The 22713-nt window shown below is 42.8% G+C and overlaps 1 protein-coding gene across 1 annotated transcript; it reads right to left on the bottom strand.

The window, feature by feature from the left end:
• Positions 1–5850: 5850 nt before the first annotated feature.
• LOC147717248 (keratin, type I cytoskeletal 12-like) lies at positions 5851–18885 on the bottom strand. Its single transcript, XM_086924197.1, has 8 exons — positions 18330–18885; positions 16028–16110; positions 14464–14620; positions 13185–13346; positions 12977–13102; positions 11113–11330; positions 9983–10113; positions 5851–6638 (listed from the first exon to the last, which is right to left on the bottom strand). The coding sequence occupies exons 1-8, from the start codon at positions 18825–18827 to the stop codon at positions 6613–6615; spliced, it is 1401 nt and encodes a 466-aa protein (XP_086780323.1). The 5' UTR covers positions 18828–18885; the 3' UTR covers positions 5851–6612.
• Between the last annotated feature and the right edge of the window lie 3828 nt (positions 18886–22713).

Below are 22713 nucleotides of genomic sequence, written 5' to 3'. Positions count from 1 at the left end.
TGCCAGCCAATGTCTTAGCATTTTAGCAAGCGGTAACATATGACGCCATGAATTGCACTCAGCAACGGAAGAACTTTGTCAATTTGCCTTCCATCGAGAAACAAGCACTATCTGCATTGGCTAATGATATGTCCCTTACCATCAAACCCGCGGATAAGGGCGGAGCGATCGTGCTACAAGACACCACCACCTATCAGGCAGAATGCGAAAGACAACTGAGTGACACCAGAGCCTATCGGCGCCTTCAACAAGACCCCACGCAGAGAGTCTCGAATGACATCAAGAGTCTTGTAGAAGAAGGAGTATCAGAGGGTTGGATCACTCCTCAGGAGGCGAGATACCTAGTAACAGCACATCCGGTCACTCCTTACTTTTACTGTCTACCAAAGATACACAAGACCCAGAGACCACCGCCTGGACGACCCATCATCTCGGGGATAGGCTCACTACTCGAGCCACTTTCCACCTTTGTAGATGTCTTCTTGAAGCCGATAGTGAAAGAGACCCCTACCTACCTACAGGACACTGGGGACGTCCTGAGACTACTCACAGCCGTAGAGTTCGACGCAGAGACCGACCTACTGGTCAGCTTTGACGTCGAGTCGCTGTATACGTCGATTCCCCAACAGGAAACTCTTGACTGCATCAGAACCATCCTGGATGCTAAACAACTGGACACGATAACACCGGTTTCCTTCATCATGGAGTGTGCCAGGATCGCCATGATGGAGAATTTCTTCCAGTACCGGAACGATCTCTACCTCCAGGTGTCAGGCACGTCAATGGGGAGCGTCTTCGCACCGAGCCTGGCTAATCTATACATGCACCAATTTGAGCAGGACCATGTGTTGAACCACAGCAACCCCTTCTTCCACCAGGTAGGACTGTGGAAACGTTACATTGACGATATTCTCGTCATATGGAAGGGGTCTGCTGCCGATTTGGGATCTTTTCACGCCTGGTTGAATACAAGGAATCAGTTCCTTAATTTCACCATGGAGAGCAGTAAAGACAGATTGGCCTACTTGGACCTACATATCTTTCCAGCCGAGGGAGGTTTACGAAGTGAACTCTACAAAAAACCCATGGCACGGAACTCGCTATTGTCATTTCATAGCTTCCATCCGCAATCTTTGCGCGAGAACTTGCCTGTTGGCCAATTCCTTAGGGTTAGAAGGAATTGTTCTTCGAACCCTCTTTATGAACACCATGCTGCTGAATTAGCATCCAATCTAAGGGATCGGCACTACCCGAACCATCTAGTACGCAGGGCTCACAAGAGAGCTTTTAACAACAATCGTGAGGCTCTGCTCCAACACAGGAGGTCTGAGGGTACCAGAGACTGTATGACCATGGTACAGACCTTCACTACATCGTCCAATGCAGTCAAAAAAACCATACTCAGACATTGGAAGATCTTGAACACAGGGTGTGACACCATACCCCGACCCCTGTTTGCATTCAAGAGAGGACCATCGATTCGAGATAGTTTGGTCCACACTCGACCACGGAGAGAACTTCAACAAAGTACGAACACATTGTGGAACACCATACCTGTACAAGGCCATTATCCATGCGGCAACTGTGCGGCCTGTCCACAGACACGCAAGACCCTAACAGTTGACATCGGGACTACGAGACCGTGGAGGCTCACAAAACATACGAACTGCAATTCGGACAAACTCATCTATTTAATCTCGTGTCCATGCAAGAAACAGTATGTGGGCCACACAACAAGACCCATCAAGGCGCGAATCAGCGAGCACAAAAGCCCGATCCGCTGTAAGAAACAGTCTACCGGCCTCACTAACCATTTCTTAGAGGCTCAACACAAGGCCGAGGAGTTGTTTTGGGTAGTTCTCGAACAGCCGTATATTCCACCACATATCACCGATGTCTCGCACTTTTTATTTGTTAAAGAGCAGCGCTGGATTTTCAAGTTGAAAACGGACGTGAGTGGCTTGAATGACAATATCCCGTGGATTTCCATCTGACAGCACTCACCTGTGCACCCACGACCTGGTTTTGCACTATTTGCCATTGCGATACTCCTTACTACCCCCCTTGGGAACTGAGCGGGTATTCTCCAACATCGGGATCTAAGGATCTAAGTGTCTATGGTAAACCTGCTAATTGGCGACTGTCCCCGTTAGTGCTGTGCACTCATGTTTGAGTTGTCAGCACCTATAGGGTTGTATAGCGTATTGCACTTCCCTAGGGTCAAAGAGATACATATAGACTCCTTCTCTCACCCCTCCCCTTCTTTGTTGAGTCTGGCCATCAGATTTTTCCCAGGTAGGCTCTTCTTGACTCGTTCGCTACCCTTTTAGTCTACTGGGGAGGAGGTCTGCCCGGTGTGACCTTGCTTAACATAGGTTCACACTTACTGATCGGGGTGTATCCATTAAAGATGAGGTACATTGATCTATACACAGGTAGATTGTGTATACTTAGTGACTCACTTTAGCTTTGGCCTTCTAAACTGTGATCTGAACTGTAACAGCCAGGTCGCGCTTGCTTGACTGGCTCTCGTGAGCCTTTGATGCGCGGTGAATTCGGGGCAGATACAGCTTTTTGAGTCTCTGTGGTGTGCGCATGCGCGGTCCTGAGACGGAGTGCGGCAGGGATAGTGGCGCGGGAGGCGATCATTACTGAAGCTTCCACGCATGCGCGCCATCACCGGCCTCACAGACGCGCATGCGCAGGGTAGTGTCTTGTCTACACACAGGCGCGTCTACAGCGGGACGTGGTCCAGCTGCCCTGCATTACACCGGCTAGCGCCGGTATATATACCGGCCCTGAACTGTCCGTCGGTGCCTCCCCTTCGGCTCGTGAACCCGCCGTGAGGTACCGACGGACAGGTTAGTAGTGAGTGATTGCGTGTGACCTAACAGGTATTTCTAGCGCACTCCGTTGACTTGGGCTATGTGTGCTTGAGTATGGTTTGACTTGAGAGACACTGATAGGGTTGAGGAGCTATACTGCTCATTTTTCCCTGGTTTTCGTTTTTTTACAACTGAAACAACGTATATATCCTCATGGGTTGCACATCCCTTAGTGGAGGTATACCTGATTGTTATTAGTATATCTACAGCTAAACCTTTATCTATATTCATAGAGTTTATACACTCTGCAAGTAGATGGGTCTCACTAGGGACTGTGTCTGTAGTCACTAGATTTGTGGCTTGACTCATTGGGATTTTTGCCTAAATGACTCATCTTAATGTGACCATCTTTCTCCCTCGTGGCGGGATCCTTTGTTTGGACAATTCAGAAAATTATTGGGTTAGGTAGACAGTACATTGTACTACAACATTGACAGTGATCTGACCAAGGAACTGTCTTTGTTTACACGTCTTGAGCGGGGCCTTGTCTTTCCGAGCAGTTGCCGGGTGAGGTGAGGCGTACTTCCCACAGTTAATGGGTAAGTGTTAAATAATTTCTTCACTTATTATGTAATTCTACACAGTAGTAGCTTGTGGTGATGTTTTTCGCGTGCCACTAGAATGATCATCATAAGTTTATGCTTGATCGGCCGTAGGTTGCTGGAATGATTGCTGGAGATGCACTGTAATGATACGTGGTATTTAGAGCCAAAGGGCCCGATTCACAGAATTAATTTAAGACTCAATCCTAAACTTACTCCTATTTTGGCATTCACAGAATGCACTTAATACTATTGGCATTCACAGAATGCACTTACTACTTTTAGTATTCACAGAATTTACTTACTACTTTTGGTATTCACAGAAGTTAGGATTTTGTCTTAAGTTTGTCTTAAAACAAACTTAAGACAGACTTAAGACAAACTTAAGACAGACTTAGGACAGACTTAAGTTAGGATTTTGTCTTAAGTCTGTCTTAAGTCTGTCTTAAATTTGTCTTAAGTCTGTCTTAAGTCTGTCTTAAGTTTGTCTTAAGACAAACTTAAGACAAAATCCTAACTTCTGTGAATGCCAAAAGTAGTAAGTTCATTCTGTGAATGCCAAAATTTGTAAGTGCGTTCTGTGAATACCAAAATAGTAGTAAGTTAAGGATTGAGTCTTAAATTCATTCTGTGAATCGGGCCCTATGTGATTAATCCACGTGTTCATACGTTTTTTTCTCACTCTTTCACCACAGGGAAGTCCATTCGCATCCACTGCCAAGACTTAGAAGATGCGGTAGGATGGTCGTGTCCGACCACTCTTAGTTTATTCACGTTTTTATTTTCTCTACACATTAGGTAGTGTGATCTGCAGTAGCATTTGATAGCTTGGCCCTGACGAATGCCGGTGTACTGACACAATACGGCAGAAACATGTTGGCCTTATTTTTGTTTTCCACCAAGCGAGCAGGACAGTGATTATTTTACGCTGTCATTACACTATTTTTAATCTGACGTCCAGGCAGGCACTAATAAAGGTCTTTGTTTGCCTCGACAGCCATTTTAGCCACTGCACTATACTTATGTATTCTTTGTTTGCACTGCACCTATCAGTACCATTTCTATATTAACTTTTGCGGTGTCCAGACCGTGCAATTTACATCTGGGCATCTGTAGACTGACCATGGCCTGAGTGTCCTACATGATGAGGCCCCGCCTTGTTTGGTTGGTCTGATAGGACTTTAATCAGCAAATGTTGATGGTCAAATGAGTTTTTGATTTATCTGGTTGTTGTATTGTTTCTTCTGTGCATTTCTTTCTCCAGCACTATTTCTTAGCACCTCGGCGTTATCCGACCGACAGGTACTTTTTGTTCTTGTGGCTGTTGTACTGGGGGTAACTACCTGTGAGGTCGTTAAACTTTCCCTCGGACCCTCCTATACCTTCTTGTTGTATTGTAACTGTCCCCCCTCCTCCCAACCAAGCTACCTACTGAAACAGATAAGTTTTAAGTTTTTTTTCCTAAACTGGGGATCTGAAGAATATTTCTGAAGAAACAAATTCATTTGTGTAGTCAGGGTCCAATACCACTGGTGTTGAACACATAGCAGGCTTCTGAGACTTTCTTGGGCCTCTTTTTAGAAGTCAGTTTTGTCAAGGGGAGCAATAATGGTCCCATAGTTCTGACCAAATCTTTTATAGTACTTAGTCAGTCCAAGGAATGCCTTAACCCTGTCGATCATGTTCCCTTTAACAAGCGCAGGTGATACATTGACAGCTTCAACAGGTTTTCCTCATCTTTGTCACCTGATGCAATGGATCCTCGGTGGATCACGTCCACTTGAGGGCGTTGGCTGGCCACGCCCTGTTCTCCACAATTTTAATTGCAATCCATCGTAGCAAATATTTAAACCAGCTTCAAATAAAGGACAATCTTAATTTCAAAATCCTATTTGTGATGTAATTTTTTTTAGCAAACCTGGATATATTATTCCCAAAATTCAACCTGAATTCCACACCAGACAACTGCAATCTCATTGAAAATGTGTTTTACTGTTCATCATTAGGTGCCAGGGATAGAGAAAGATGGACTTTCTTTTACGTAGGTCCCAGATACTGTAATGCCGTTCCAGGGATATTAGTCAGGACACTCTCTAGCTCAGATTCCCTTCGATAATCAAATCTGTCTTTCTAAATTAATTGTGAACTTAATGAACACCTACAGTTTCTGGCTGGTAGATTATAATGCAGATCAGCACAAAAGAACACAATATACATTGTCTGCTATATAAATGTATCCCAATCATTCATCCATTTATTTAACACTCAAATCATCTTTTGTCCTTAAAGCTCCTTCTGCCTCGGAGTTGAGCTTTGTTGCAAATGCAATTTTGTTCAGTGGCAAAGAAGGTCTGGAGCAAAAAATCTCGGAAACCTGGAGAGAAGTTAGTTGCTGCAACACAAATGAATGAAAAGACGTATAGTACCTTGCATCGAAGAGAAAGTTTATTGCATTGAACAACAAAGCAAGCAGATGTAAAAAGGAGACTGTCCCCACAACCCAAAGAATAGATGTTTGAAAAGGAACCACACATCATACGTTTCCAGGTGGCAGTTTATTTCTTGTACCCTCTCTTACAATATCTTCAAGTGCAATTAATGCATTATTATCACTGTTAGCCGTGGCCTGTGCAGGTAGGAGGGGTTGGGTTGGGTGGCGTGGAGGATTTTGACAGACGCCACTGAGAGAATATTAATTATTTATTTCATTTCCCCTTGTGTTTGTCTGTTAAATCCTCCCCCAACATGGCCCCACCGGCTCACCGCTCTTACCTGCACGGACCGCTCCTGGTCCCTATGCTTTCTATTGTTAATACATTTAACATTAACTGTGTATAATTCTCTGTGAAACTTAGTGACATCCATGAACTTTGTTATCGCAGCTGCACGTAAATTGTGATTTCACCAGCTCTGCACTGGGATGCTTTTATTCAAGTTGAAAATTGGAAAAGGCACTTTTATTGAGAGAGTAGTACACATGGGATCTACTGTAAGCATGTGGATAAAGTGGCAAGCAGTCCGAAAGCGTATAATAATTTTGACATTCTCCATTATCTGGAATCCTTTCCTCACATGTTCTATTGGTTGGGTCCACAAACTTCAGCTCCTCCTCAACATTCATTGATGGTCATGTACCTGTCTATTCGTACTGACCGGTTTGCCATCAACTAAGTCCTCTGTAATTGTTATGGCCGTGTTGTCCTGGCTGGGTCTGAAAAACAAAATATGGAGCAAGTTAGAGCAGATCAATCTAAAAAGCAGCCACCCTAGTGTATTGCAACATGGGGGTTTGAATCAGCCAGCCAGTGGAGCTTGCTCCCAGTAAGTTAAGGGGACTCAGCCCTGATACCAGTGAGTTAGCCCTAGGTGAAATGTAAATTACAACAGTGAAATTGCCAACTTTTGCGCTATGTGAAATTCCCAAAATGTACTAAACTTTTGTGCTATGAAATTTGTTGTCTTTTTTCCTAGAGGGCACCTAATCGTATTGAAAGTTTCTCGTGTTTGCATTTCAAGTAGATTTTTTCATATGAGAATAGAGCCCAGATATGGGTCCCGTGGGCACTATGTCATTGGAACCAAGCTATATCAACCTGATTCCGCTGGCAGCTGACATGAAGAAATCACTCCTGAAAATTGATAACTTACATCTCACTATCGTAGTACGTAATGTTTTAAAAATGACTTATTTTCCTAAGTTACTTTATTTTTTAGGACAATCCCACTTGTTTTTAATAATCACATGCTTCCGGTATTCAAACAAATTTTTTCTCAGTTCATATGGGCCTATACACAACTAGAAGGGCTTTTAATCTTCTATTTACCCAGGGATAGGGGAGGCTGGGCTCTCCCTGATCTAAAACTGTATAACTGGCTGCAGCCCTACAATACAGCTGTGAACTATTGCACGAGGATCGTACTATAAGCTCTTCAGGATTGTCTTCTCCTTATCTTCTACTACTAGGGGAAAATAAAAGGGGGTGCCTTTGGCGACATTGGGAATTTAGCTATTACAAGCGAGTTAGATTTTAAACGATGATGAGTGCTTATCAGGTTCTTTGTAATATTCGTAAAGTATTTGGAATAGCCAAACTGAATTATGATACCCCCATCAGGAACAATAACAATCGGCCATTAATATTTAAAAACTTATATCTTCAACAATGGCACTTAGCAGGTGTCTGTAGATTAGGAGATCTGATTAGCTCTGGCTGCGTTCGGCCATTTGAAGATCTGAAAACTTGTTACAATCTGAATAATAATCAGATGTTTCATTACCATGCTATTACGAGATATTTAGCAAATAAACCTGGGGGTCAGCTGGGTTTGCAGTGGTTGACCTTATAGATAAATTGCTCAGCTCTACCAAGGATAGGAAATATTTATTATATATTAAATGAAGAACGACCTGATGATCTAAGCAAAATAGATGCGAAATGGCAGCTGAAACTAAATACTCCGCCTAATGCCTTCTGCTCAGCTTTGGGTTTTGCGCAAGCATATCTGTTATCACCTAAATTGCAATCGCAATTTTACAAGACGGGCTACTTTATGTATAAACCCCTAACAGGATCTCTAAATGGGCAACTGGTCTCGGAACTACCCGCCCACGCTGCACGGAATATAGTGCGGACTCTGTGCATATGTTTGCAACATGCCCAAAACTGGAGCCATTATTGAAAGAAATACAACGGTTTTTAAGCAGAGTTCTTTTTTTAGATATGCAACTCACGCCAACCACCATTATGTTAGGGCTATGTGATCGGATCGATTCTAAGGAAGGGGGCGCACTACTGTTTGTTACAATGACCATTTTGCGGATATGCATCGCTACATATTGGAAAGATCTGAATCACCACTCATTTGGTCAATGGCAGGCTAGATTGCTCGCCACCTATAGATTAGGGCAATCTATGCTAAAAAGGGCAGACGGGCAGAAAATAAGGGCCTGGTAGTCTGGAATCCTCTGACTAGATGGCTTGACACTTTGAACACTCAGGAAGTACAATGAATTGTGCTGTGTGTCTCCCTCTCTCGGTCCGCCACCCTCCCCCCACCTCCGCTTGCCCCACCCGCCTCCGGCTCCCCCTCGCCCACTCCTTCCTCTCCTTTTACTCTTGGTGTTTCCACGCTTCTTCTATTATCTCTAAAATAAGATATCTTTGCTTCTATTTTTCTTTTGTTGTATAAATAATGTTGGCATTTATTAATATTGAATGACTGTGCCTCACTGCTTATAAATATAATGTGTATCGTTAGGATTTTTTTTCTCCTTGGACCCGGGGTGGGGGGGAGGATGTTTGATGATGAAATAATCAACTTTCTAACCTGTTGGTAAAGCATAAAATAAAATAATAAACATTTTTAAAAAAAGGAACCAAGCTATATCTGGCTGATGAGCCCTTATCAGAGAGGGAGAAAATGGTCCTAGGTTGCTTGCGTTCCGGCTCAGGGAGGACCACCTGGCCTGGCAGTTCAGGCTTGACTGTTCCCACTGGAGCAGGATCAAGACTGATTTGCATCTGACTGGGTCCAAACTGAGATTGCATGGTGTTCAAAATAATAATGGATTAGGATGTGGCCCGAGCAATTTCCAGTGGCTGAGATTAATTCAATCATCCCATTCATCACTCTTTTTATACTGCGTTACTGGAGTGACACACATGCTACACGTTAGAAAAGAGGTAGGTATGTTGACCCAAGTACTAATGTTAGATGGGAGTTCAGCAAGTTGAGGTTGTAGAGTTTCTCTGCCTGACTCAGAATGAGGGCTATAGTGTTTTACTGGGAGCTTAAGAGTGCTTGGCTATACTTTGTGTAAAATTTCCCTTTAGATGAGGCAATTTCACAAATGGTATGAACCCTGTCACACCAGGGTGGCCTCCCAACATACCCTCCATCTGTGGAAGCTCATTCCCTTGCCAGACATTCAGATCCTTGAACTGTTTCCGATACAGAGAGAGCAGCGCTGCATTTTTATCAGATTCAAATACCACACCATTGGTTAGCTCGACCATCTGGATAGTGCTGAGGGCCTCAGTAGGAAGTAGAAAGTGCTATCCACTGTACATTGAGGTAGGATTGGAAAAACCTGTTCACTACATCTACACAGCATTATAAAGTTTGGCATGAGTCTAATTCAGTGATACATATGATTTGTTTCTATCTGGAAGCCTGTACAGTAGTTAAAGTAGTCTAGTTGAGACCAGCAAACTATAGAGAAATCAGTTTATTTATGCTTTTTTCAGTAATTTGGTACCACCCGAAGGGGATGTGCTTAAAGCTGTTGCCTTACATTGTCCTATTGAAAATCTAGACGTGTCAATATGGAGGAAGGAACTTACTGACAGAATACAAGATCAGCATTCCAAAGCTCCAGTCTGGGCCTGAATCTTAGTCACATGCTCTAAGCTAACCTCCACATGCTCAATCTAACCCAGCGCTGTGACTCTTGGGTCAGAGACTGTGTGGGATGCTAGTGATGACGTCAGAGCCTGTTTATTGTGAGAGTGGGGTACAAGTGTGCAGGCATTGGGTATCACAAGAAACATTTACCTTTGGAAGAAGAACCGGTGCTAGAGCCTCTGTCGTACCCGCTGCTGCCGCCATAACTGCTGCGTCCTCCTAGGCCGTATCCTTTAGAGCCAGAGTCTGACTGCTGCTTAGTTTGCGAGACCTGTGAGGACCTGTTTCCAGAAACACAATGAATGATATTGTCCTGAGTAAAGAGCCTTTTGGATTGGCACTTGAACAATGTCTCTCTTGAGTAACGAAGGAATGACACACTTCACAGCGAGTAGTGGCAAACATCTCCAGTGACATGTGCGCAACATTTGAACACTTCCATGACATTAAAAGACCTTTAGATAACTTCTCAGAGTATGCATCTTCTATATCTGACAAATATGATGCAATTGAATTCTTCCTTGGAAAAACGTTAAAATCCTGATGGTTCAGCGGTTGATGGGGAATGAGCTTTTCTAGATAAGGCTTAAGGCAGTCTGCCTAATGCACATAAGCCTGGCAGATGTAAGGCCAAGCCATATCTAGAAAAGCTCATTCACCAACAATCGCTGAGCCTTCTTCACTCCATACTCTTACAATACCAGAATCAAATGATCTAGACAAGATGGAAGAGCGTTCCCTTATCTGTCAGCTAAGATAACAGTCTTTTGAGGAAACAACTTAAATCCTGGCTCTTTCCACTTCCATATTCTTGACTAGGAGACACTTCTCTTTTAGGCTGGAATCGTTTATCAGTGCCAAGACGCCCTTTGGGTAGTTGTCCCTGCTCTAGAAATTGTCATTAATGTGTTCATTCATCTACAAGCAGTCTAGTAAAGCTTTAGGACCCGATAAAGTCGCTCTAAAAAGTCTTTTTGAACCGACGACGACAAAAGTCAGTGCACAACTTTTTATAAAATTGCTGCTGGCCAGATGTTACTGCTCACACACAGAGCAATACAGATTTTCATACAGCAGAACTGCACGCAGTATAGGAGGTTTGGGCCCGCATTTTGAAAAGTGATGGGAATCTTTATCAAGAGAGCTGAATCCACTTTAACCTCATTCTGACTGCCTTGTGACACTACACATGCTTCTCTACTATGAGATCCTTCTACATAGTGTGCCTTGCTAAGGGAAGTAAAGGAATTCATTAATGGAGCTTGCTGCCACCTTCTTACCCGCCTGAGCCTTCGAGCAGACGCTGGTAGGTCGCAATCTCCTGCTCCAGCCGGCTCTTGATGTCCAGGAGTAGGTTGTACTCATCAGTCTGGCGCTCTGTCTCTTCCCTGAGTTCGACCAGCTGCTCCTCTACGATGGTGATCTTGGCTTGCAGCTCTGCCAGCTGAGAACAATAGTTTCCCTCTGTCTCGGCCAAGTCCATCTCCAGAGTACCTTTCTGTTTGATCAACAAAAAGGGCACAGTCAAACCTTTTGAGAAACCAGGTCTACAAACATTGGTTTTATTTGGTTCCTGCATCGCATTGCTGGTGATTTCATGGTCAAAGCATCTCATTTTTACTCTACCTTTTGCATAAGCTATTTATAGTGTAGTGAAATGTCTATTAGTTGTTCAGCTAATTTGAGTTGGGTTCTTGTGTTTCTTGACCCTTTAGGGACATTTAATGTGCAGTTTTGGTGGCTGTCGAATGGTAATGCTCCGACACTCATCCAACCCTAGAGTAAGGTGAATAGAAACTAACCTAGGCATAGGTAAAGATTCAAGAAAAAGCTGAAATAATGGGAAAGATATAGACCGAAATGATCCAAAAGTGCTCAAGAGTGGAGTACAAGGGTTTGAATTAATATGGGCTGGCTGTTCTTACATTCACTAACTGGCACATGCATCAACGTAGTCTTTTGCGATTCCTTAATTGCGATTATTAAGGAATTGTAATTAAGGAATCGCAAAAGCCTATGCATGTAGGAATCGTTATAAAAATAGCGATTCCTAAACATTCCTTAATTGCTACTTGCAAATTGCTAGTCGCAATTAAGGAATGCTGCCCCATTCCTTCCTATGGGCCTGTAGGCCCATATGAATGAATTGGAGTATGCATTAGCAATTTGCGAGAACCAGTAGGTACTCGCAAATTGCTTATGCAATTTCAAGGGTGCAAGGGTGTCCAAATGACACCCTGTTGCACCCCCTGAAATTGATCTGTGCACATAAGTTGCCCTAAGGGCATGTGTGTACGCAACATGGAACTTTGAAAAAGCACAAAAGTGCATTTTTTAAAGTTTTTGCAAAGTACCATGAAGTTCAACTTCATGGTAATTTGCTACTCATGTTAGCGAAATTGCTAATTTTTTAACTTTCATGTATTGCATTTAAGGAATCTCAATTTGGGATTCCTTAAATGCAATCTCAATTTAAGGAATCACAATTTAGAGATTCCTTAAATTGCGATTTTTGCATTTGGGATGATGCATCCCAAATGCAAAAATACCGGTCGCAAAGGGGCGGTTTCTGAGAATCTGCCCGTTTGCGACCGTTTTTTCCTTTGATGCATGTGCCTGTATGTCTCTAAACACACTGAGCACAATTCACCAAGTTGTGTCTGTGTGTGTGAATTCCTTTAAATCATACATTTTGCTATTTGTACACAAACAGTGGACCGGCACTCGAAAATCAATTTTCCTAGGTATATTGATACACTATTTGATGCGATATTCCACATGGTTAAAACATATACAAGAGCTGGGAAGGAATTCCAGGACAAGGATTCCATAAAAAAATTGCAGAACACCCAGAAGATTGAGAGTTTGTGAATATTTGCAGAGTTTTCCCCAACCCAGTCCCATCCTGTAAATGACTGTAGATGTACTTCTGTCAAAGGCAGGAGTTAATCATTGTACTGAATAGGAAATGAGTAGTGAACCCTCCAAGATTGATGGAAGAACATTTTCTTTTTAGAGAAAAAAAGTGCAGTTGCATAAATCATTAATATGATTACATAACTGGCAAAAGACGTATGTTATTACACAACACTTTTAGGGTTAGTAATAGTGGAGATGCCTTTTGAGCGCTACATTTTCTCTCACCATTGCCAGTTGGGCCTGCAGCTCTATCTCCAGCGATTGCAAGGACCGTCGCAGTTCTGACACCTCAGTCTTGCTTGATTGCACCTGCTCCACCCCAGATGAGATCTGTTGTTTCAGCTCAGCACTCTGAAAGACAAATGAAGGTTATTTGATGGGGTCTTCTCTGTTTTGTTTCAACAATGAACATAGTGGGAAGAGGAGTCCATACCCTTTGGTTGTAATCCTCTTCGGCCCGCCTGCGGTTCTCCTCCGCCATTCTTTCATATTGCTCCCTTGTCTGGGTTAGGAGGGCAAGGAGGTTTATGCCTGGAGCAGCATGCATCTCGACGCTGACGTCTCCTTGACTATCACTTTGGTGAGCCTTCATCTCCTACAAGAGAAAATAAGACAAGAACCCTTAATTTTAACCCTAATTTACATACTAGAGATGTAAAAAAATAGAAGATCCACAATAGAAATTGCGTTATGTAAAAAAATGTTTTGCTTGTCGCGCTGTTGACCGCTAAGTAATGTTCAGCATGCTATAATAATCAACACACTTTACGACAGGAGTATCTAATGTTGATCTAACATCCATCACAAATATCGGTAGGGGGAGAGAGCAGCAAAGAGAAGAAGGTATCCCACTCAGCTTCCCAAAAGAGTATCAACAGACATCAAAAGAGTGGGAAAACACAGTGCTTCATCAAGGAGTCTCTCTCGCTTGAAGAGCCTGTGCCAACTGAGCGTAACTTTTCCGCCTTCCCTTCTACCCCCCGGCACCTTTGGGGACCCAACTATGAATCACGAAGGGGAGGACATTGCATTCTCCTGTATCTCCATAGAAAGAACATACCTGTGACTCATATGACCAGGTGATAGTGTCCCTTCTGTCCTACTAAAGGGATCCAAGTTACATACCTTATGGTCCTTATGAATCTTGACAGGCACAAGTAGGCGGAAATATGTTGGCCATATGTGTATATAGATGTGCGGAATATCTAGCTCTTTCCTACCCACATCTCTTTTTCTTTTAACCTTACCCCTGCCTTAACATTAATAAATTCATTTTTCACTGGGACAGGAGGAAATTATTGAACACAGTATCTACGTCAGGGATTCCATTCTGGTGTTTGAGACACCTCCTCCTGGTGGATGACAGACTAGCTGAAGATGCTATCAGTTACTAGTATGCCACTGACCGAGCGTTGCTGTTTAGGGTCCCATAAAAATGTTTAAGAGAGACTCTATGATCCATGCCAGATTTGCAGCATATTCTCATAAGAAAAATTAGCATACGGTGAATCTAAATAGTCATCCGCTATCCTGTAAATCTGGCATGGACACAGTACTACTGCACAACTGTTGGACAATTATGTCCTATAGTATAGGCAAACATTTGGTGCTTTTCATTGGCCTCTAAAAGATTGGTACTGAAAAGTATTGGTACTTTGGGTTTATCCAATATTCATCACTTCGAAGATCTGAAACACATTGCTTTCCCTTACTTCCTCGTGGTTCTTCTTCAGTGCTGCCAGCTCCTCAGTCAGGCTCTCCAGCTCTGACTCCAAGTCAGATTTGGCCAGGGTCAGCTCGTCCAATACCCGACGCAGCCCATTGATGTCAGTCTCCACACTCTGGCGAAGCATCAGTTCAGTCTCATACCTAGGAACACGTTAATGAAAGCCTCAGGCCTTTTGATAAAGCATGACATTTTTGTCTTGTCCAAGTTTACTGTTAAAGGTTTCCTTGCACAATATCCATTATTTTGGCTCTGTCTGATCACAGTCACACTAGTGGTGATGATACATGGGGTGCAACAAGTCTTACCAATCCCAGCCAAACATGGTGTCAGCTACGATAGAATACACATAGAACGAGCCTTAGCGGAAGTTATCGGAACAATCATTGAGTGTCTTTTGGGGCAGAAAATCGCAAGGCTTTCTCAAGGAACACTTTATAAACCTTCATTCTGGGTACTTCATGTACAGAAACAGAATTGCCTATTGTGTTTCCAGGGATGAATTTGTCAGGTGAAACCATGAGGACATTTTCAGGAACTTCTCTCAGCATTTGAGAATGACATAGGGAAATGCTAATTTTGGGTGATGTTCACTATTCCAGAGGAAATCACTCATAATATGGGGGTTATTTTACATCCACGAATTACTGGTAAGCATGGCTACATATATTACATAAGTGGCAGTACTGTTTTTCATCAGCAGTTTTTTCCAAGTTTCTTTTATCGCCTTGATTTTACTTCTGGAGTTGAATATTTGTCCTGGCAACTGTACCAACATTTGGACGAACCAATGGTTGTGTTTACACTGGTCAATCATTTAAAATCTTTTTTTGTACTTGTCAGGTACTGCAAAAATCGGTGCCAAATTCCATCAGTACCAATCCAATCCATTTAATCTGGAAATAGTATACAGTGGACCCAGTGCAAACAGCACTGTGTCTGCTTCCTCCCCTAATAGAGTTATCTCCATTTCTCATTTTCTTTGAAGTGTAGTCATGTAAAAGTGCCCCTTCCTTTGCTATATTGCAGCAAATAATCCCTTAAACATGCTGCACTTTAAGGAAGTATGTTCATCTAATATGACATAAATACCTGTGTAAGGTGGGCATTTTGGAAGGGAACTCCAACGAGTTCCTGCTCTGGTGGTGTCACCAGCAGCAAATACTGTGCTGAAGAAATAGGCACATTGCTGGGATAAGTTCTTTACATTAACCTACTCTCTTTCTACATGTCAGACCTTTATCATACAACAGTGAGCAGCTAAAATGACGCACAATGCTCACTTTATTAGGAACAGTGTCAGTAAAGTGGATGACTTACCCGAGTCATGCATCTTTGCCTTCAGTGAACAAGAGAAGCCACAAGTGAAAAACCCTGTACAACTCCCATGTAACATGGCTGCCAGTGAGTGCTGTATCTGCCTTAGGGACATGGGTCTGAGATCTGCTAGGAAGCATCAGTGTTTCTTGAACTTCCACACTGCCTGAATTTGAATAGGAAGTATGCTGATGTGAACCATATGCGACACGTCACTACTGTGTTTTACTCACTTGAGCTTGAAGTCCTCAGCAGCCAGCCTGGCATTATCAAGCTGCAGGACGACGCTGGCTTTGGCCACTTGGGCCTGCAGGATCTGCAAACAAAAGATGGCATAAGGAAGAGTTAATGCCTACTCGTTCATATAAAGTTATATTTAACATGGGTGGCAAGTTGGGTCAGTTATTTTTAATGGGAATTGCAACGTTACATTTTATGTTCACTAAGTGGTGTCCTCCATTATTGTGAGTGCTGATCTACTGGGCAAGTCTACTGTCTAAAAGTGCTGAATCTCACACTCAAATATAAACATGAAAAACTGCATCTCAGCACTTTATCAGCTTGACACATCGTGGTCTTAGTACTGGTGATAATTGCCAAAAGACAGAATAACACTTCATTTGGCTGCAGTCTAGTTCACTTGAATTCCTCATTCTAGTTCGCCTTTGTTGGCCTCTGTAGTGAGTACTGTGTTGAATTATGTAACCATAGACTTCAGACTACTTCTTCTGCTGCTCATCACCTGTAAATGATTCACCATTTTAGCATATTAAAATCAGCTCAAAAGTTGGGTAGACATTGGAACTTCCTTGCTAAGTTGGGAAATAAAAATAGCTGCCACATTAGGAATTTTGCTCGAAGATTTATTTAAAAAAATGAAAACATGATTTTTTGTTTTTGAATCCCAACTGTTGCGCTTAGTTTACATTAATATTGTAATTCAAAGTAATTACATTATGCATTTGGTGTGTAAATTCATACCTGTAAACAACTTTAATTTTCTTCTTAAGGGCTACTGCAAACTAAAGCAGTCTTATTGCAAAAGGCAAGTAAATGTTACGAGTTGCTTAACAAGGTCTGCTGGCCAGACTCTCTCTGGAGTTGATGAAAAACTCTTTTCGTAGTTACTTTTTCAGTTTCCAGTGCCAATCCACATTCGAGTGTACGAAGCTGCTGCAAGAGCGGTTCTCCCTAAGACTATTATGTAAAGATCCCGGGTTTGTGTACAAAGGAGGTTGTGAAACCTTAGGTTATAATTTCACATAAACTGCAAGGACCTGCGAGAAACAGCTTTCTCTCTTGATGGGCTGTTCTTGGTCTGAATATTTGTTTAGAATTACGGGGAGATGTTTTTAGGTTCAGTGCTACTCTCTAAAACCTTAGCTCGATAAGGCAAATAGGACGTTCCTAGAGGGAAAACAATTTATTTGAGGTTTTGTCTATCAGTAAGTGAGGCTGTTTAAAGAAGCTGCACTACAATATGATTTGGCCTCTGGGTAAACCGAGGTGCTACAAGATCAGAGGAGAAAACATACTGTACTGAATAAGATTTTCAACTGGTCATTCTCAGAAAAAGGTTAGAATATGGCTAGGAATCTGAATTGGAAAGCGTTTATCTTGTTTGTTTTGTTGCTTTTTATCAGCCAATGCTGGGTTAGAGCAGGGATGGAAAGCATACTCTAGCATCTCCTACTGTGGTTTGTTGTTGCTTGCTTCCTGTGCTTTAAAGTCGCTTTTTCAAATTACCCATGCCAGAAAATAAATTGATGTTTTCTCCGTTAGCTTATTTCTATTATCATACTTTTCTATCATGATATGAGTGTCTACCGTTTCAACTGCATGACACCTCTTCTACAACTTCTGCTCTGGTTGTATGCTATTTGCCGCATAAGCATGAGTATTAATTGATTTCAGTGTATGCTTTGTTAAGGTAATTAGTACCAATTTATTTAGTGATGTGTGCTTCAGATAGGAAAAAACAAAGAAATGCTTAACCATCACGGACAACTTTATCTCTTAACATTTGCTTTCAAACTTTGGGATTTTCATTTAACATGTTATTCTAGAACCCAGATATAAATTCCTAGACTTTTATCCTGCAATCAAGAGAAGAAAGTTAGTGAGTAACATCTTTAGGGTACCGTTCCAGTACAGGTACTTGATACCATACAGAGGAACTCGGGTATATTTGGGAGGTTGCCAATAAGATGGGGCACATAGGTTGCAGCAAACATTGGGTTAATTACACGAGCTATAGACAGTTGTTTATGTTTAAACCTCTTATTGCATTCTGGCGAAAAGGTTAATGTTAAATTATTCAATTTTGCTTAAATTAGATTAGGCTTAAAATAGAAAAAAAATTGGGAAAGAGAAGAACATAGAGAGACATATGGACGATACAGGATTAGGCAAACTCTTAAAGAGGAAGAGAAATAAGTACCTTGACATTTTGCAGAGAAAATTAAAGAATTCGTTTTGACCAGTGAGAACATTGTCTAAAATAAGGAATCAATTGAGCCGAACATGATACTTCACCTTAGCTTGAAGTTCTTCAATTTGTTTGAAATATTTGCTGTAGTCCTTTTCTCCAGGAGCTGGTCGGTGCGTTGCGTACCACTCTTTGATTTTGCGCTCAAGCTCAGCGTTGGCATTCTCCAGGTCCTTGACCTTGTCCAGGTAGGTAGCCAGGCGGTCGTTGAGGTTCTGCATGGTTGCTTTCTCCCCGGCATCGAGAAGGCCCTCACTATGTGGTTGGCTAGCATGGCTCCATTGGTCCTCATGGCTAGCCTGGCCCCACTGGTTCGACTGGCCCCACTGGCCCCCATGTTCACTGCCAACAACACCACCACCGACAAACCTACCTACTGCACCACCAGACAAGATACTTCCGGCACCACCAAAATAGCTGCCACCCGTATAGCCCCCGAAAGAACCCCCAGCATGGCTACCCTGGCTAGCACCCTGTCTAACACTAGTTTTCTGAGAAGAAACACTACGAGCTTGCATGCCCCCAGAACTGTATAAACTTGCCATGCTGTACTATTGCAGATGCACCAGCTCAGGAAAGGCAGCAGAGGTGGTGACTGGCTGCTGGCTAAATGGTTACTCGTTATATACAAATTGGAGAGGGTGTGTCACCTCACTGGGTGCTGTTTCCCATATCAATATGCAGAGTTTGCCAGCTTATCTCTCGCTCATTATAAGATCAATTATAGCCATTATTAATCATACATGTTTCTTCCCCGTGTGTGTGCCGCTGCCCCTGCCCCAGGGCTTTTTTGTTATGTCAGGACATGAGAAGGGCGGGGTGCAGAATACTTTCCAGGACGCTGTACTCCTTCGCTGCTTTCTTCAGACACCCAGCCTTCTCCACGTCCAGGCAGGTCAGGGAGACCAGGTTTTGATAATTTAATACCAAGACACGTCAAAGACATAATAGCAGGACTACTCACAAACAGAGTTCTAAAACTAAATGCAATTCTACACTAGTATCTTCTTTATTTGAGCTTCTTTCTTATGAGTTGAATAGGAGGGAGTGTTCGGAAGGTAGTGCTTTTTAGGTCTCACCTACGCAGCGCGCATGTGCTGCATAGGAAAGAGACTTGTAGCCATCGACACAGCTTTCCCATGAAAAAAGTGCATGCGTTGCATTGCCTCCTATGGCGCCGCGTGCATCTCTGGCTATTCACTCGCAGGAGCGAGCAGCTGGCGCCCTCATCCTGCTGCAGCGCACATGTGTTTTAGGACTTGGCACACCGCCATGATTTGTTTGCCACTGTGGAAGTTTGCGCTTCCCCGACGGATAAGACGGGTAATTGACTAAATTCCTGCATCGACGTTTGTATCATTGTTTTAGGACTTGGCACACCGCCATGATTTATGTTTGCAACAGTGAAAGTTTGTGCGTCCCCGATGGCTAAAGGGGCAATTGCCCAAATTCCTGCATCGACGTTTGAACCATTTCCCGGGTCTCTTCAGCACAGGAGAGCGTGCAACGAGACATGGGAGTCTAGGCAACGTGCATGTGCGCTGTCGCTGGGTCGCTTGACAGGGGCTGTGGCGAGTGCGCACAAGAAGGCATGGCATAGAAGGCTCGTGCTAGCCCTGGGTCTGAGACCCAGTGCTCCGTCTTCTCCCCCACCTCGTGCCTCCCACCACCCTCCTCCTGTATGGAGGTAGCGCAGGTTCTCGAGCCCACGTCGCCGGCGCCACTATTAGAGAACATATATTAAACAAGGGGGTTTACCCAATAAAGTCACTAGGGAACTGGGTGTTATACGATACAAAATGAGGGGTCCCAGTGAAAAAGTATCAAAACTACATGAGTGAACACTTTCAAAAGTATTTTTAAAAAGAGCAAATCACAGACAAGTCCTTCAACACACTGTTATTTAATCACAATGTGCTTATTCAAATTACATGTACCAAATTGATAACACAGTTGTCATAGTGCGCCAGGGGAAATGAGGGTAAAAGAACTGTGATTGGGTGAGGAGAGACAGATGTGCAAGGTAGGTCAAAGTGCAAACAATGGTATCAATACATAATTCATAAACAGATGATAAGGCTGGCTTCAGAGCACTGAGCCAGTAACATGGGGGAGCAACTAATGCTCTATAGTTATAGGAAAACCATGCTGGCAACGCTGATATTTAATATTTAAAATGAAGGTTGCGCCAACTGGTGTATAATAGTAGCCGTCGACGTTTCGACCCCAAGACTACAGTGGTAGGTGTACGTCGCACCTTAAAGGGGGGTCTTAATCAGGACAGAAAGAAGAAGCCCAGGGGAATTGGTTTCTCTGTGAAAGTTTAAGATAAAACGTGTGTTACTATATACAGTGTTAGATTCGTTAACAAACGCGCTAGAAAAGCGCCACAACACAATCAAAATCAAGAGAATTGAATCACCATGGAAAGTTGGGCTGTTAAGCTCGCAACACGGACAGGAGCACGCAGAAGGGGTACATCAAAGTATCCGAAAGGAATTCCAGGGGTCAATATTTACTGGAACCATTAATTCATTTGGAAATTCGGTATGTTGCCAAACTGGTCATCAAAGTTCTAAAGGAGAAGACAGAGGCCAAGAGGGACATATAAATTGTACCCTGTAAAACACTACCTAAGCAGACATTATCAACATTTAGCTGCAACGGACTGCAACTTACAAATTTGTGATGGGGAATAGGACCATAACACCAAGGAGGTAGTTATCCCATCCTAGTTATTCAGTTAATATAAAAATAAATGAGGCAGAGGGGAACCACCTCGTAATCTCATTGTTTAAAATGTCATCAATTCAAGACTTAAATGCAAGAGTCAGGTTGGAATGTAACCGTGCCTTATCAAATTGGATTAACTGCAGCCATGATATTCATATTCTGCAGTACAACTATTGTGGGAGCGTCAGGGTTATAAATCACTCAGGGTATGTTAGCTAACCCATACAAGAGTGCCCAGTTCGTATCCAACTGCTTCGATGGATAGAAATCTCCGTTGTACAACTGTGCAACTGTGATTGCAACCATAATGTTCATGCTCTACAACCAATAATAAGGACAAGTTAATGAAAAAGCCCCATTATACTGGTGTATAGCAACAGTTCAGTGATTAGGAGCGTCAATTAGTGCCTTGTACATACCTAACTAGACACACAAATCCTTACGCTATTTTCTGATGCCATCTTAAAACCAGAAAGAAATCTCCATTGTTCGATTGTGTAACTTCAATTGCAGCGGAGACTGTAAAAAACCCCGTAGTGTTTGTGCTCTACAATCATTAATGAGTATAAGTAAGTAGAAAAGCGCAAATACTCGGATGTCCATCAAAAGCTCTATAATCGTTAGCGGCACCCTGTGCCTTATACGTACCTAACTGCACAAAAACACTTCCGCTATTTTCTTGTGCCAATTCGAAACCGGAGAAAGAAGTGTACGTGCCTCAGCCGGCAAATTCGTACCCTAAAGAAAAAGATTTGCCTGTGACGAGTGGTGCAATCTTTATTTAACACAATACATCGTATTTTATCTGTTAGCTAGCCATCCTCGTGATCAATTGTCCAGGTCTTACCTTAAATGCGCTAAAAAATCGCAGAGTTCCCGCTCCGCATCTCGTCACACTGAAACTCCAACCAGCGTTTAATTAACCGTAAGAGAAGCGTGCACTGGTGTCACGTAATTAAACATAGAAAGCGGGCCGTAGTGAACCCAGAACAGCTTGGCTCTGTTACTCTCTGTTTGTCATGACAACGTCAGCACTAACGTTACGTAAATGAACAATGAATGCGGGCCATGATAAAACGGAACAGCAGGACTACGTTACTCTTAGAATGCTTTGACAGCCGCCATAGCTATATGCATAATACATTTACGTCCAAAGAGCATTAGAGCACAAGTCCAAGGCACTGTTAATTTAAAAACCCTTTTCTCATGTTGAAGTAATATGTAATTACAATCGGCATGGCACATGCTAAATGAATAGAGGTGCAATGTCAAAGATTTGAGCAACTGACGTGATTGTAGTGTCTGGGAATACAATATGAATGTATTAAACATGCATGTTACATCAACGAGGTTATGCACATATTTCGTAGCAACATTGTTTAAAAAACGGGTTAACCAGCATTGCGCACCTCTTACACAGAAGGGTGAAAGCAATACATCTCATCATAGGAGCTGTCTTCGGGCACAATAATGAGGACACAGAAAAAAAATACAATTACTTTAACAGAGCATCACGCACCTCCTACTCAGAGGGGTGTAGGCGACTTGTCACATCACTGGTTAGGGTACATTAAGAGGACTGCAACATTAAGGTAGTCGTGCACCTCTCAGCCATGAGGGTGAAAACGACATATACAGTTATGCAATTAGTATTACTAAGGCTTGGCAGAAAAAGTCTTGGCAAAAAAGTCTAGCGAC

This window comes from Lissotriton vulgaris, chromosome 5 (genome assembly GCF_964263255.1).
Source record: "Lissotriton vulgaris chromosome 5, aLisVul1.2, whole genome shotgun sequence".
Classification (NCBI taxonomy): domain Eukaryota; kingdom Metazoa; phylum Chordata; class Amphibia; order Caudata; family Salamandridae; genus Lissotriton; species Lissotriton vulgaris.
Note: the sequence above shows the minus strand (reverse complement) of the source record. Positions and strands in the feature narration are given on the sequence as shown.